A 17,810-nucleotide genomic window follows, 5' to 3' on the forward strand; every position below is an offset into this window, starting at 1 on the left:
AACAATCTATTTTATGACACTTTTATGAATGTGTTATTTGCATGTAGTACTATTATTCAAATGAGGGTGCACCGTGGATGGCTATTTAAATCATGGAGACACAATAACTGTTTGAGATTAAATATGTTAGTCACTTGCTGACACCAGCTGCTTGCAATACAATGTTACCTCAAAAATTAAAATGAAACGTTGAATATTTAAATGCATGGCCTTTTTAAGCTTCTTCCTTGTGCTATTATTAGCTTTGCATATGAAAGATAAATAGATGCGTCCAGCTATTATAACCTTAAAAGCAAACGTGTGCATCTTATATTTCAGCTACCAGTTACTATTCACCTTTTCACAAAACGAACAGGACAGAGAACCCTGATTTTCAACACATTCTATCAGACTGTATACATTTCTGGTCTTGTATTAAATAACCGAGCCATTTCTTTGAGTTTGCCATAGTAAAATAACGCTGCATTTTATTGTGAAGCTGTGCCGGAGGCTGGAACAGGAACACTCTGGGACCATGACCACTTCACAACAAGAGAAGATCAAAAGACATCAGAGCATCAACAGGAGCAGGTTGATTGAAACATTAGTCAGAGAAAGAAAAGAAAAATACTTTTCACAGGACAGCTGTAAAACATTTTTTTGAAAACCACTTCAAAGACACAATCCTGAGGTGCATATGATGTACTGTATAAGGGGCAGTTTTGTTTATGCATGTTCAGCTGTACATGAGATCCATTGCGTCTACTTTACGCAATGCATATATCTATGATTTGCTCACTTTCAAGTTCAGTGAATGAATTACTTGTTTGAGTTTTCAAACAGCTTTGAACTGAAGTACCTCTACAGAGAGTGCTCTCTGTAACTGAGAGTCTAAATAAGAATATGAATCAAATAAACGTAACAGTAATTCACCATTGTGTGGCCCCACTGTGCAATTGAGAAACCATTTTCAATCAAAACAAGGTATGCGATGGTGAGGGTGACAGGATCGTCTAATGGCTAATGTGCACCAATCATCCATAAAAAGAGCATTTTCATTCTCCGATATGACTACACTAAGGGTTGAGCAGTGATTTGTTTACAGTGATACAGCTCACGTAGTGTGAGGAGAGAAGCTCAAAGCAAATCAATTTTGTCAATCAAGCGCCCATATGCCCAGACTCACAGCGCCAGCTGCCTCGGGTCAATTTCCCTCGCCAGAGGTTAATGTTTTAGGGAGGGTCTGAGTGGCCCTCAGCAATTACATAAACAGGAAGGAGTGACACAATCTGACAGTGTCATATTGTGTTGTGATTGTGTTAATGCCAAAGAAAGTTCGGATTTCATATCTTTTCCTCATCCATCATCTCTCTCTCTTTTTCTTTCTTTCTTTCTTTCTCTCTCTCTCTCTCTCTCTCTCTCTCACACACACACACACACAGACACACAAATACAAAGTGGAAAAAACATTGAAAACAGTCAATTATATTTCAAAATGAGTCATTTCCCTTTTTTTTGGTTGACATCAATAATATTAATTACAGAACCAAAGAACAGATTACATTCCTTCCAGCTTAAAGTACAGAAATATCATCAAGCAATTTGCTGAATGCAAAGAACACCCAGTCAGAGATTCTGTAAAATCAATCTGTACAGCTCATTAAATTAACATAAAAACAATTAAAATCCATGTACATGCCCTACTACTACCAATGGCTCGAACTAATAAAAGTGCAAGGATGAAACTGTTTCTCACAGTCTTTTGAAATGAATACAGATTGCTCAGCATTGTAAGTAGGTCAAACAAACATTCAGTATTGGAAGTACAAATAGCATGGCATTGCCTCTCCACCATAATTCTCCAGTTGCCCAAAGCCAGACAGCACATATACAATTATAGCTATACACTAATCTAGGCATGAGTCATAGAGGGAGCATGTGTACACATGTTACGCTGTGTTAACACGTTATGCGTTCACATCAGAGAGTTCCAGTTCAAAGACTCACCTCTAACCTTAGGGAACAGAAAGGATGCTGAAGTTACTTTTTCACTATACTGAGTGCTGTTGCTGTTGCTGTTGTTGATGTTGTTATTGTTATTGTTGTTTGCATCTGTAGTGATAGAGTGATAGTTAGTACATAGGGCAGATACTATGACTAACATGATGGAAGGAGGAGTGAGAAGCCGAGCAGTAAACGGGTGCCACTGATTATTTGTTGTGTATGACTAGGTGTTACAAGCCTTCTATGAGAGAATAGTAGTATAATGTAATTATGCTATTCTTCTATTCTTCAATGAACTTGACCTTATTTAGGAAATGTAGGAATGTGAGATAGAGAACATAAACGGTCACTTGAAGAGATTAAACAATGGGAATACGTTTTAGATACACAAATTATTGCACCTAAAACTAAAATCATCTTACATTTCATGTAGCAATGAAACACCCCATTACCTCATCAAACCAACAAGATTTCAGGCTCCTTGGTCAAGACTTGACAAAATGCAATTTTTGGCACCAAAGGGTCAATTGACAAAACAAATGCATATTTTTGGGCTAAATGTTGATGTAAAGGCAGTAAATGTGCACATGAAAACATTGGCCTACCTCCTCCGACTACTGCTCAGGATGTGCATACAAACACGACTGAGGAAACACACAGTTCTGTATGTAAGGACATACTGAGTGGCAGGCTTTTGGACCCATGAAATACATTGACATGATTTGGAGGGAAAGTTTGCTATACTTCAGCGGGCAGAATAGACCACGTGGCGTGACAGAGCAGTCTATCTCGCTGAAGCTGTAAACAAATATAAACAGTTATATAAACAACTATACAGATTAATGGGCGTACAATATACAATACTAAGTACAGTTAACTCCACCGCAAGCCCATGGTCACACACGGTCACTATACAAAGAACATTTATCTCAGGTGGGATATGCTGAGGAAGAGGTGAATTTCTTTGATTAACAGAGAAGACTGAGGCTTTTAGCACAACTAACATTACAGTATAATGGACATGATCAGTTTCAAATGCCACTGATGAGAAGCAGACCAGCAGTCAAAGAATTGCCCTTTTTACCCCAATAATTAAAATGAAAAAAAGTTTTTTTCCCCCCCACCTCACCAAGCTGAAGTCAAACGACTTCCTTCTGGCGGAAAAAAAAAGCTTGCGCTTTAGAAACGGGTAGCCCTAAAACGTCACGTCAGTAGAAAGGATCGTTTTCCCGCCCACGAGATGGGACAAAGGAAAGAAATGGCATCTCACAGCGGAGGTGTGAGGGATCGTGGATGTTTGTGTGTGTGTGTGTGTGTGTTGGGGGGGCGGAAAGGGGATAGGGGGGGGCGATCAGGTGGCATTCTGGCCCTCCTCGTCCAGCAGGTAGTTGAGGGTGATGACGGCGCTGACGAAGTCGCCCAGCTCCACGAAGTCGGCCGTGATGATGTTGATGCCGCTCTCGCCCGGCCGCTGCGAGCGGATCCACTGCATCATGCCGGGCAGGGCCCTATAGACCACACACACACACACACACACACACACACACACACACACACACAGAAACATATAACACACTGTATCACAGCAACATCTATACATAGTTTACATTTGAGTAACATTGGTACATCTCAAAGAAAAATGAAAGCAGGAAGCAGGGAATTGTGAAGAAACAGCATTATCCAGTGTTTGGACTGTACAATTACTGAGTTACTGTAAACACACATAGTGGTGTCCCATAAGGATTCTGTTCATGTTGCACAGCACTTGTAATGACAATTTGAGTCTGTTAAGAGGCACAAACACAGTCAATAATCTACCCCCATAGCATAGCTTTGTGGCCACCTGGCTGTGCAAGCTACTAGCAGGATAACTTGAGTTAGCACCGATTTTGTTTTTTTTCCCCCTCCAACAGCACTTGGTGACCTCGAACCACAGGGCCATTGATTCCACTGCCAGTGATGGCAATTTGTCACCGTGTACGGCATCACAAAAATGTGTAAGGTCTAAAATTCCACCATGGCATTACAAGACTCACACAGGGGTCAGTCGGCCTATACACTTTGGCCAAAGATCCCATAAGTGGGCAAGAAGTGGGCAGGGAGGGGAAATGAACGAAGGAGAAATGTGTCACCACTCCTCACAGCGACTTCGCCGCAAAATCCGGACCGAACAAATCTCTCAGACAAAAATGGGCCCATAAGTTTGAGAGATGCTACACGGCCTAGTCAACGACGACTGGGATGACTCAGCATTTTTGCATGACGTTGCAATGAAGACAGCAGGTCCCTGTCATTAAAGCTCGCCGGGGAGGTGCGGCCTCGTGACACTGATAGCATGTTTTCACTCGGATGACTTGCCGCGTCCAACTCAATGCCTTGGTCTTCTGCTCCACTGGCTTTTATGGCATGACATTTCCAAATGAAAAAAAAAAAAAATATATATATATATATAAAGAAACCCTGACACATTTGACCGGCTTACGGCGTGAGTCGGTTTCCAAGTGAGCGTGATCGGCTCTGCATGTGTGTGATACATGAGATATATGATCGAGATTGGGAGAGAGAGAGAGAGAGAGAGAGAGAGAGAGAGAGAAATATAAGGAACGAGATACAGCGATAAGAGGTAAAAAGGTGGGGGGTAAAAAAAAACATGGGGGGGGTAAAAAAACCCCTGTTAACCCCCCTCTGGACAAGCCTTTGAAGAGCCCTGGTGACTCAGGGTGTCAGCAGCCCCCCGAGGCTAATGTTCCACTTACACAGAGCTGAACTAATGCATTAGCTCACCAGCCGACACTCCCCTGGCCGCCAGCCACCCGCCGGCACAAACATGCTCACATGAGGGGCCGTATCACTGGCTGCACATTTCCCACATCCCTCAGCATGCCCATCATGTCCACCACAGACAGACTCCGCCAGGTCGCCATATGGCTACAAGTATACCATGTACACGGCTACACCTAAGTACATCTGCGCAAAAACTGAGTTACTATTGCACAACCAACCTGTAATGGTTGTGTGGCTTAAATCAAGAGGGTAAATTAAACTATTCTGGCCACGATAGATTTTCATTCAAATTTACAGCTTCCCCTGTACCTTGCTTTCCTGTGTACAGCCATGACCTTGCTTTGGTGCGTTTAGCATGTTGCCTTTTTTAGCATGTTTGCTAGTGAGTTGACAGCAGCCTAGAGGCAAGGTCTTTCTTTCAGACCATTAGCCAACAGGGGGTAGATACTGTATATATCACACCCTATACTATCATGCAATGCAGTTTTCTTTATGCACATTACCATATACTGTAGTACCTACTGACCACAGGACAAGAATAAAAAGCTGGTATATAAAACACTGGTTCAGGTTAAATCAGGTTAAATACTATTACTGTATTATACCAGTGATTGTTAAAATTGATGCCATTCTGTTTTAGACTACTGTGTATTTTTCTGTGGCCAGATGGCTGAGTTTGGCTCATTGACTGTGAGGAGACCATTTATCACATGTTAGAGGGACTGCTTATTTCTCACTGTTTTCATTTAGGCATCACAAACGATAACGGCAATGATGATTAAAAAAGGTTATTAACTTGCATTTGCCATCTTGGGGAGTATAAAGACGCCAACGCTCTTATCAGTTGGCAAATAAAATTAGCAAAAGATTGTGTAGTTGCACCTCCCTATGTTAGTTGGCCAGATGCTATCTCACTAATTAAAGCAGCTATCTGTGCTAAGTCAGAGAGACCTTTTATGATACTCCTTCATCTTGTGTTGCACTATGAATTGCTTAACCAAGGCGATGCCACAAAGAATACCTTCCTGTTAGCAGATCATAAATTAGCAAGTCCTTGAGGTGACCACCAATTAAGTTACTAAAAATAAAACAAAGATTAAAATGTTGCAAAAAAAAATTGATCAAATGCTGTCCGTAGCAAACAGTGGGATTCATCTTTAGTAGAGTTGGAGGGCAATGTGTTCTATGAGTTGAACAAATTAGTCAGGAATTAGAGGAAGGTTGTTAATTACAAATGGCTCACAGGAGCTAATTATTTGTTCTAATTGCATTAGCCCCGGTAATCACCAAAGATGGGCGTGGAACAAATCTTTTCCTTTTTCATTACACTCTGCCTTCCAGTATGTTTTCCTCATCTTTTTCTTTTTTTCCGGCGGAATTATTTCTGCCCACTCCCCTCTCAAATGCTCAAAACAAGGAACAGTCCAAATGTAACAGAGCAAAACGCTGCATCATACTTACAAATAAATTAATACATACATACACCCCCCCCAAACACACACACAGTAGCCTAATGTGACATAAGGAATAGTTTAAGGACTAATTCTACTTTAGGTTTGATCAATCAATCACTCACTCCTCAAAATAAATGAATGTCATGAGCAAGTCCAGGTGAAGATTATCACTGCTTGAAAGTTTCGTAACAGTGTCATATTTCTATTTTTTTTAACAAGAATGGTAATCTGCAAAACTGTAGCCTTCGGTTCTGTCAGTGACATTAATATATTGGTGTCTTAACCACGGCAACGTATATCGTAGTATATTGTTGGCAAGGTTAGCGAAATCAGTCAGGCGTTTCCAGTGACCTGCTGAGCAGAAGGAGTAAAAGCAGGAAAGAACAGCAGGGCCCAGCGTCTCCATCTGCTTACCTCTCTGTGATGGTCTCTCGCAATCCACTGGCCACTCCCTTCATCACTGTGCTGGCCTTGGGGGTCAGCACCACCTGCGACACGAAGAAGGTCCCCTTGTGTCGGCGGTCCGTCACCGACGTCTGCAGGAACTGGATGAGCTTGTCCGGGTCGGTGGTGTTGGCCCAGGGCGAGGGCATCATCTGGCCCGGCCACAGGAACGGCACGTCCAGCGCCATGGGGTTGTGGTAGAAGACCAGCACCTGATACTCCTTCTCCCACAGGTGCTTGAGGCTGACCTCCTGGGCGAAGATGACCGGGCAGAGGCGGTCGCCGAAGACGTCGCGCAGCATCTGCACCAGCTTCTCGTGGTGGAGGTTCTGCATGCCGTAGAAGTGGTTGAAGTCCAGGAAGACCGCCTCGCGCGCGTGCGACGCCAGGAAGGCGCTGATCTGCTCCAGGCCCTCGCGCACCGTGGCGCTGAAGAGCCCGTGGGCGAAGTAGAGCTCGTTGTCGGGGTCGCGCGGCTTGGTGGAGATGCGCAGGTCGAAGAAGCGCACGCCGGCGTCCAGCTGGCTGCTGAAGTTCATGGTCTGCGTGGCCAGCCACTTGCGCATCAGCTTCTTGGCCACCGTGCCGAACACCGACACGAAGTTCTGCACCGTCTCCGGCTGCTCGGGGCCCACGGGAGAGGCCTCGTCAATGTAGAAGCTGAAGGAGTCGTGGGAACCTGCAGAGAAACAGCCCATAATAAGCACAGCATGTGGAGTAGTTTATGCCAGTGGTTCTCAAACTGTGGTACGGGTACCATTGGCGGTGCGCAGACTCTCTGTTGTGGTACTCAGTGAGTCTCCAAGATGTTTTATTTCATACAAAATAATCACTTCAAATGATATATAAACATATGTAATGAAAATGTTTTCAAATTAAAATAGCTTTATATCTTTCTTGAAAAAAACTAAACAAAACAATGCAAAACAGTACAATGTCAAATACTGTATATTACTGGCGCTACTGTGTTTTAATGCTGGTCATATTGGTGGTACTTGGAGAGTCAATTGTTGTGTAAGGTGGTACTCATTGTGAAAAGTTTGAGAACCACTGGTTTATACTATAGTATTAACATTTCACTTAATTTGGATTTAGAATGAACTCCAAATTGGCAATGCACAGGAGTCCATATCTAGCTCAATTCCAAGCCATTACTTAAGCACACTAATGAGCGATAACAGATCCCTCTTAATGCTGATATTACAACGAGCACTGAATCTACACACACTTCTGCATTGTACAATGTGCAATCTGCAGTTAATTAAATGTGAAGGCCTCAGTAAGCTAAACAAATTGCTAAGCAATCAAAACAAATTAGCTATTTCTCCTGCAGATGGCCACGAGCAACACTATCTAAATAAACATGGCTGAAAAAAGACATGGCCAAACATGACACCAAATATGCCATTTGGCGATAAGTCCTGTTTAGACAGCATAGGAGTTTACTCCTGACCAGAGATGGTTCAATGGTGGAGTGGTGTTAATTCCATTTTAAAAATGTTATGCATGATCTCACCAGCACATCACTTCACATTTTGGAGTTGTCTCTTAGTAATAATAACAGTCCTCTTTATAGAGAGAGAAAAAAAACAAGATGACTTTCATAAACGTCAATGATACAAAAGAGATTGCACAGATTTAATGGAGCTTAGAGGTCTATAAAGAGGGGCACACAAGGCCCAGACTTAACAAGTCATGTTAAAACCAAATAAAGATGGGTACTTTCTCATTAACACTCAATAACCTCTGTAGTAGATCTCACTTGTATAGGCTTTTAACATTAACACACACTTATTGGAAATGAAACCAATAAAATCAAGCCTGATAACATGTCAAGCACTCTTAAAAAATGGTTTATGGGGTGCTATATAGAGCCATGCAGGCTTTAAAAAAGCCTTAAGGGTCCCTTTGATGAACTCAAAATGGATTAAAGAACCATTTAGGGGTGCCACATGTGAAGCATGCAATAGAACATTTTTGGTTCTATACAGCACTTTTTTTTTCAAAGAGTGAGCCATGACCAATACAGCTTTAAAAAAAATAAAAAAAACATGTACATGTACATCCCTGAACAAGATAAGCAGAGATGCTTCAATGATGATCACCAGCAAAGGGACACTTCAATGACCTTCAGTGAGACAAACGAAGCCACTCCACTAGCACCAACTCCTAAGGTTGTAAAAGCAGGCATTTGAAAATGTCACACAACGCAGCGGATGTCAAACTAAGTGTGCGTCAAGAGAGAGCATGGGGAACAAGACAGAGGAGGCGGAGGAAGTGGAGGAGGAAGAGGAGGAGGAGGAGGAAGAGGAAGAGGAAGGAAGGAGGGAGGTGTGGAGAGAGCTCCGAACTCCAAGATAAATCTCAGCAACTCCTTCAGTGAGACAAACACGTGTGTGTGTGTGTGTGTGTGCGTGTGTGTGTGAGAGAGAGTGCAGCGAGAGGAAACAGCAGTGTCTAATAACCTGCTTCATCACAGATCATTACCACCCCGCCCACTCATTTCCTCAAGGCACGCTAGACAAACGGCCATTTGCCTGAGCAGACAATCCCTGGAGTCTAGACCCATCCATTTTGAGCTTCCTCCGTCTGTCTCTCTGTCTGTCTGTTGTTTGTCTGTGTTGTCTGTCTGTCTGTTGTTTGTCTGTTTCTTCTCTAGCTCACCGCTGTCCTCCTTTGACACTCCCTGAAAGGTCACTGGAGTGTTTTTCGCGCCGACATCTTTCTTTTGTACTGTATACCGTAGCAGGGGAGCCCTGCCGAGTCCTCTCGTGAGAAGCTGATCAATCCCACCACCAAGTGCACACCACCACCACCACCAAGCGCACACCACCACCACCACCACCACCACCACCACCAGTACCGACCAGTAGTGTGAGTCTCAAAGGGCCATAGATCTGAGTTAGAATAAGAACATGGCTACATAGCATTAGCAACAGGCTTGATGCGTGTCCTGCAACACTTCACTCGGTTAATGAGGCTCCTTATGACACTAACCATGGCAAATCTCAAGACCTCAATGTGCCTCTGGCTTCTGTGCTCGCAGATTCATAGCGACAGAGACCGCGAGAGTGATACAAGTCATTCACCCTCATTTTCTCTCTCTCTCTCTCTCCTCCCTCTCTCTTTCTCTTGCTCTCCCTCATACAACAACACGACTATTAGCGGGAGGATGGACATCTCGCTGCTCGAGTGGCACCATGAGTGAATTATCATTTTGAGATGGTGACCGCGACCTTGAAACTTAATGTTCTGGTCACTTCACTGCGTCCATTTATCTTGTTAGAGGGGAGACCGGAACAATCCACTCACTTTAGTGCCTGAAATCAAGGATTGATGGAAGCTGAAAAGAACGGAAAGATGAGCTGCAAAGCCTGAAAATCTGTCAAGGTCCATAAGGCTGTTGTGCTGGGTCTTTGGCCACATACAAATGCAACAGATACTATTCAGTTACTCCTCACTCCGAACAGCAGAGGACTCTAAGTGGACACGAAGGTCATACAGACAGCAGTGGCCAGAAACTCTCTCATTCACGTACTTTCAATCTCTTTCTATCAAACCGACATAGCTACCAAAAGTAACGTTGCCGTTATATGCTACAAGAAAAATATTCATCCACCGTTGTTGTTCAAAGTAGCCTTTTGATGCTGTTCCGTTTTAGTGTGACAACCAAAGCTGTTTTCATTGAATTTCACCAACAATCAATAGTCCCTGCAGAAGCAGAAGTCTCTGCATATCTAGTGCACACAAATAAAAGGAAGTGACCGAGGTTGTTCCAGCTGTAGTTTCAATCAAATGTTGAGGCAATCGGCTACAAGCCAATTTTATTCGAGTCAGTACTGTGACCTGAAAACTGATGTTTCACTGAACCACCAAGGAATAGCACACACATGGCAATTAAAACACAAATACACAACCTTTGGACTCCTACACATCCCTAAGTGTTACTGCATCTCTCAAAAATGAGACTCTTCCTGGCATATAATCATTTGAAAAGGGACACGTTTTTCAGCACAGGGTTTTCATGCTCTGCCACATACAGGGCAATTTCCGAAGCTCTGAGCCAGAGGAGATTTCTACATGACACAATCACTTAATGGTCAACAGTGGTCAGGCAGTGACCCCATCACGCTCTCAGCTTGTCTGTGGCCAGACACTGAAATCCAGGAGGATGATTTATCTGAGAGCTGACTGCACGGGGGAGAGACAGAGAGAGAGAGAGAGAGAGAGAGAGAGAGAGAGAGAGAGAGAGAGAGCGAGAGCAGCACCATTCATTTACAGTACCTATAGCAAAAGCTCTAGGCCCATTATGCTTCCTCTAAAAGCCATGTCAGATGCAAGGACAGAGGTGTCTACCTGCAGGTAAACAGATGCCAAGCGGGGGCTCTGGAAGAGGGCTATGGAACGAGTGGGATGAGTGGAATGACCTTGCCTAAGGTACTTGTAAATGGCTGCAACACAGTAGGACTATGGTATGGGATTGTAGTTGTTGCTGGTACTTGGCACTAGTATATCTACTTGTAAGGGAGTAGTCATGTGCATTTTCGATATTTTCTGTGATAAGGTAAGATTAAAAAAAAAATGGCATAAATGAAAAATAAGAGAGCTTCCAACAGCAGCAATGGCAAGAACAACAGCTTTTAAGGACGGCCTGAAAAACCTCCCAGTCTCAGAATTATATTACCCTCACCCTCAATCCTTCCTCCATTCAGACCTGCAAGGCATGCCTGCAGGAACAAAATGCTATCTCCCTGTGACAGCCTATAGAGCATCAAAACACATCTGCATTTAAAGCCCTTAAAAGCCTGTAGCAAGTTTGTATGCAAATGACTTCTTGCAACCGGGAGCCTCTTGTTAGAGACATGAAAATGGCACATCAAGCTAAAATCAGAGCACAGCTTTAGAAAATTACCCCGCTTTTCGACCCAAACAGTGTGCACTCTCCATCTAACTACGCTGAATTGGTGATTTTGGTTTGTTTATGCCCTCTGTTGTGTGAAATGTCCTTCTCGTTTTCCTGAGACTTCATATCGAGTGCGGGAGACCGCTCACAGCCAGCCGAAGGGATTAATTGGACTCGACAAACCGGCGACGCCATCTGACAGCCTCAGGCTAATTATTTGAATGTAGTGGTAAATCTTTCAGGAGAAAAAAAAAAATACAAATATTGAATTAGCTTCCCTCCATAAATGAAAATCAAAACAGAACAGTAGCCTACTCACTGGATAAGTAAATAATTAAAGGCCATTTCAGACACAACATGCACACTCATTACATGCATTCAATCAAAGGTGCGTTCCTACACATGACTGACAGCTTAGAGAAAACCTTGATTTATGAACATTTCAAATGTTATGTCAATGTGAGCATCTACTCAATCACATTGAAAACACTTATGGCTTTTATCTTCCCGTGACCTCCATGCCATTTAGAAGGAGCAGGTTATCACTGAGAAGTGATGGATGTGTTTCCAAAGCAACTTCCTCCCAGAGAACTGCAACTGTGTTGTAAAACTCGCTCAGATACTCAGTCCTATATCATCAATATCAAGACAGAATGCCGTACACTATTGTCAGTGCCACTATAAAGTAATCAGAGAGTACATATCCTAATGTTGAATCATACCAATCTCTAAAAGCAATGAGAAGACAATAACACATTTATAATTGATGAGTGAATTAGCCTAAGTCTATATACCTCATTAATTGGAAAACCATCCATCAACTACACAGTTTACATATTGGTGCTTGTCTCACATTCATAGGGGTGCTAGTTATCCATCTTTCTATTCATTCCATGTCAAGTGAAGTGGCTTTTGGCAGAGTGAGTAAAGGCATGTTTCAAGTGTAGAGTCTGAGGCGAAATCAATGACTTTATTCATCAGAGGGATTCATCAACACTTTACTATTCTGCTGGGTGGTTGATTAAGAAACATACGTCATTATCTGTTTTATCCACTATGTTGGTTTAAAAACACTCTGCCTTCTGAAAAGCTTCAACATGCGGGAGCCCAATGTTGTCAACAAGGCATCCTATAGTAAGATATACTGTATAGATAACCTACAAGAAGCCAAACTTTGATATAGCCATATGATCATGGAAGCTTATTGGACGGTGTTCACACTAGCATGTGCACATGTGCACAATTAAAACATGATTTTGGTAGTCTTGATGGATGTGTGAGGGCAAAGAAAAATAGCCCATGGCATATTGATTTGTGGCATATTATAGGGAAAATGCAATGTGAATATATCATGTTCACTTGCTGCTACTGATTCATCTGGCCGATGCTTTTATCCAAAGCTAGGGAGTATCTAATTTCTAGAGTGTCTAATAAGAGATTTCCCCGGTTTGCCCCACTGTCTTCCAAAAACTTCAGCTGTTTCTTCAGAGAGCTGCTTCTTTAGAGCAAATGTTGCGCAGAGTTGGGAGCTGATGAATCTAACTGGTTCTGACTCCAAATGTTCTACCCAGATGATCTTCTGGGCAGTTGCATTGTCCCAATTAGTTCAAGCTCCCTGCTTGCACAATGGAAAGTTCACACAATATCAACAGGAGCCAGAGAAGTCTGGCCTGGATACCACGCTGTTAGGTCCATGCCTTGTACTTCACTTGATGTCCTGACTACTCCACTGCTGGTGGCCATGCTTCCAACTCCAAATCAATGACATTGCCACAGTGTCTCTCAGGGTCAAGCCTAACATCGATCCTGGGTTTGTCACAGGCTTCTCAGACACTGACGGAATTAAGACTCCTCCCTAAAGGCCATCGCCCACCAGAAGCGTACGCGGCGCGGCGCGCCACGGAAAAAAATAGAATTCCATTGTTTTCAATGGAGCATCGCCCACTGGAAACGTCTGCCGCGCAGCAGCCGCACAGAGATAGAAAACTATTCTAAAATCCTGCGCGGCAAGCCCAGACCGCCGAACACCGCTGAACGCCGTTTCTGGTGGGCGCCGGGCTTAAGAGTAATGGTGCTGCTGGCACAGTCGTAGTGCATCGCCATCCGGTACCATAAATGGGCTCAGTGCCCACAGAGACCCAGGTTTGAGAGTCTGGCTCAAGGTCATTACTTCAGTCCATCTCCAACTTATTTCTTGTCATCTCTTCACAAAAAAACAACTTCTAAAGGAGTAAAGGTACTTGTCAGGTGCTCTTTCCTACCTCAGGACCAACATCCTGGACTGGACTCCTGTCAAACTTAATCTCAATCAAATGACAACCCCTCCCAGTCCTCGGAGGAACCTTCCTGACATCCTGACATTGATGTGGCTGCGACAGACCATCAGGTCATCCATGTGGACTCTGTTTGACGGTTGACGAGTGCTGGGTCGTGGCAGCCGATCCCCACCTTCCACCTCTGCTGACTTAACCAGCATGACCATCTCCAAGGTAAACAAGGACACCGATGCGGTCCAACCAATGATGGTGCCTCTCTCTCGGCGACGCCATGGAGATCTGATCCCAGATGTTGAGGTCACATGCAGAGTTCAGTGACTCAAACAGCAACATGGTTCATGCCATCCACGTGTATTTCCCACGTGGCACCCTATGTCTCTCTTATCAATGCATTCAGTTCACGTCAATCAGTTTCATAAACAAATAATAATTCCATTAAAGGTACAGTCTGATTTTAGCAAAGGGTTATTCATTTGAACCAATCAAATTTCACTCGCCCCTTCCATGCTCCTGAAGCAATATGCTGATTGGCTGTAACAGAGCATGGCTCATGAGCAGAGGTGGACATCTCAGGTTCAGAAAGTTCAAAAGTCCTGCCAAATGTTTGATTCAACCATTCAGCAAACCAACTCTTCCTAATGAGCAGCCAGGTAGATCATGAGTGATATCACCTGTGTTGAGTGCACATGTAGACAGGATATATGGCAGGGCTTTTCTGGAACCGGGATGTCCGCCTCAGCTCATGAGTCATTCCCAGAGAGCCACAGCAGAGTTTGATCACCAGAGATTTTTACACCCATAACAGACAGCTATTAGAGGACTGTGAGGAGCAAATTCACTGTCTGATATTTTTCACATGCAGCTTTAGAAGTGGTTAGAGCACTGCACTGAGAGGCTGATATTGGTGGCGTGGTCTGAATGATCTGGGCAATCATTTGCTTCATTCATTGTCAGACAAAACGCAGCAGAGAGAAAGAGCCTGCACAGGACAGCACACAGGTAGATGGCTTCTCATGCTGTATTGCAGACGTTGCTATTGGTGATGAGCAAACATGCACACACACACACACACACACACACATACAGTACATAGACACACACACACGCACGCACGCACGCACACACACACGCACGCCCGCACGCACACACGCACACACGCACACACGCACACACACACACACACACACACACACACACACACACACACACACACCCCTCAGGTGGTCAACAACTGAGAAATGAATGTGAATGTAGGGGAAGGGCATATTTGGAAAGAAATAACAGAGTACAATAGCCTAGCTATAAATTGCATGGTGTTTAAAGGCTGCAAAATGCCAATATGGCTGCCTAAAACCATGTAGGATATTTTCAATGATGTAAAAGATCACAGCATGGTGGTGGTATCTCCATATTGTAATGTGTGTGTGTGTGTATGTGTGTGCGTGTGTGTGTGTGTTTACAAAAGCAAAGGGCACCACAGGGGTCCACCTGCAGCTCCAGTCTTGAAAACATCCCTCACACCTGTGCTCAGGGGAGAACAGTCTGTGTGTGTGTGTGTGTGTGTGTGTGTGTGTGTGTGTGTGTGTGTGAATATCGTTTTGATTAAATTAATGGCCCAAAACACAAGCTGGCTTCCACTCCACAGGCTTAACCAATCCTATTGCCTACTAAAATACGGATCTGTAATTGAATAATAATAATAATAAACAAATTGCTGTTGAACCGAAGTGAGGAGTTGCTTTTCGATTGGGCACGAATCAGGAACACAGGCGCTTAATCAGACTGTCTAATCACTGCTGGGCTCCAGGCAGAGCCGGACCTGCTGATTGGCCAAACTCTTCACTTCTCTTCTCCTGCCAGTTGCCAATCAGACTTTTGCCCCCCAAATGAACTACTATGCATATGTACAGTACTATCAGCAGGCCATTTATGCTCCATGTTACTACAGTCTACACGACTACATTTTTACCAAACATGAGCAATACTATGGGCCTGTGTGAGCTATGTGGCAACATCCCCCCTAGAGAGCAAGTCAGAGACTACTGTGTTAAAATGAAGACATAAATGACTGATACATCATGTATGATCTTATAAAGATGACTGAAATGGACTTGATGTATGACTTAATTGCCCAATTAAGATGGCAACATGCAGCCTCTAATCCCAAGAGAATTTAGGCTACCTTGTGGACATCTCTTTGCCAGCTCTGTTATTCTACATGACTACATTTTTACCAAACATGAATAATATTATGGGCCTGTGCGATCTATGTGGCAGCATCCCCCAGAGAGCAAGTCAGAGACATTTGTGTGCTAAAATGAAGACATAAATAACTGATACACCATGTATGATCTCATAAAAATGACTGAAATTGACTTGATGTATGACTGTAATTGCCCAATTAAGATGGCAACATGCAGTCTCTAATCCTAAGAGAATTTAGGCTATCTTGTGGACATCTCTTTACCAGCCTTGCACTACCACCTCAGCAATCAAGTGTTGTGCCATGCCCTCAAAACCGATATGCTATAGCCACTTGCATTTTCACCATACTGGCAGATCTGATATGAACAGACTGTGCCTCCCCGCTGGTATGGCGGTGATTAGCGCAGCTGCCCTCTGACCGTAACTGTAGAATGTCAGATGACTTGTGGTACCTACGGTGTCCTTGGGTAATAGCCTACTTGACTATTTTATTTGAACGCCATCAACCAAGTAGTCATTTAATCGCTTTCAATCTTGTCTAAATGATTACGCAAAGCCTAAGAGTAACGTAGTCAATCTGTTGGTGTGTAGCCTACGTTTTTTTGTCTTAATCTAAAAACTACAACTTCGAGGCCAAATGTTTTTTTGAATGTGCGAAAAACTTTTAAGGAACATCCAGGACAGAGACATTTACAACTAGCACTCAAACAAAAGCATAGCCTAAGAAATCCAGAGTGGAATGGAAATGGACGTTTTCACGAATAGCGTCCAGCATGCGTCCGGGCAGCCACGCATCAACAAATGACACTCATTTGGAATGATTCAGTAACGCTGCCTCTCCATCTGTCGCTCCCGAGTCCAGCGCGGTTTAGAAATATACATTCAGGGTGGATTAACAGACGGACACCAGAGCAAGCACCGCGTATTCGGCGGCTTCAATCGCAGATACAGATGTGTTCGACTTATGGCCGTGCATAAACCCAGAGCAACAAGTGTCATGTTCAACTGCGGTCATGTTTGATGCGCCAGACAAAATTATCCTCGGATACGGAGCATTGCCACAACACTTCTACCTGCTTTGAACCACTTTCAATTAACCTACTTAAATATTTCCCACCTAACAGTAACGTGAACTGTTAGGAAAAATAATTAGTTGCTTATTGACCTCTGTGGTAGGCAGCACCCACAGATCACCTATAGTAATAATCTACGTTTACAAACATCGCATTTCTTGTATAAAGCATCATTGCAAAAACACTTTCGTGTCTCTTTACGCGCCTTCACCAAATGGATGAACTCTCACCGGGTATAGCCAGGTTAGTCAGAGGGGTGCTGTGAAGGTTCTCCGGCAAACTTGCCATCCAGTCTGCGAGGCGGAGTTCATTCTTCCCATGAGACGAAGCCATGCCGTCCGATGCTGCGTGTACCCGGTGCTCATAAGCTGAGTGATCTGGCAAAGCTGGCTCCTCTCCTTTGCAGCGGGACCGAGCGGCGTGTTCACAGCAGCAGAGGAGCCACACCCCCAAGCCGGCGCCCACAATAATATTATAATAAATAATAATAATTATAGTAGTAGTAATGATAAAGCTACTTTAATTGACTGTATGGAGAGATTATGAAAATGCGGTCACTTTGAAACAGGTTCTACTTTAATTTGCCTGGGTGGCCAGCTATCTTTTGCGCCACATTGGCACCAGCGAGTTTTATTGATTCGTTTGATGTCATTCAAGGTATTATTTGTGATCCATGCCGCTGAGTTAC

The 17,810-nt window shown here is 43.6% G+C and overlaps 1 protein-coding gene across 1 annotated transcript; it reads right to left on the minus strand.

The window, feature by feature from the left end:
- Positions 1 to 440: 440 nt before the first annotated feature.
- plcxd3 (phosphatidylinositol-specific phospholipase C, X domain containing 3) lies at positions 441 to 17,471 on the minus strand. The gene is made up of 3 exons (XM_062517109.1): positions 17,353 to 17,471; positions 6,636 to 7,344; positions 441 to 3,491 (listed from the first exon to the last, which is right to left on the minus strand). The coding sequence occupies exons 1-3, from the start codon at positions 17,453 to 17,455 to the stop codon at positions 3,335 to 3,337; spliced, it is 969 nt and encodes a 322-aa protein (XP_062373093.1). The 5' UTR covers positions 17,456 to 17,471; the 3' UTR covers positions 441 to 3,334.
- Between the last annotated feature and the right edge of the window lie 339 nt (positions 17,472 to 17,810).

Source organism: Sardina pilchardus, chromosome 16 (genome assembly GCF_963854185.1).
Source record: "Sardina pilchardus chromosome 16, fSarPil1.1, whole genome shotgun sequence".
Taxonomy (NCBI): domain Eukaryota; kingdom Metazoa; phylum Chordata; class Actinopteri; order Clupeiformes; family Clupeidae; genus Sardina; species Sardina pilchardus.

Excerpts from the sequence above, each read along its gene's own strand:
- plcxd3 (XM_062517109.1), bottom strand. The coding sequence starts at position 17,455 with ATGGCTTCGTCTCATGGGAAGAATGAACTCCGCCTCGCAGACTGGATG. Across the intron at positions 7,345-17,352 it reads GACTAACCTGGCTATACCCG|GTTCCCACGACTCCTTCAGC; the intron begins GTGAGAGTTCAT and ends GTTTCTCTGCAG. Across the intron at positions 3,492-6,635 it reads CGAGAGACCATCACAGAGAG|GGCCCTGCCCGGCATGATGC; the intron begins GTAAGCAGATGG and ends TGTGGTCTATAG.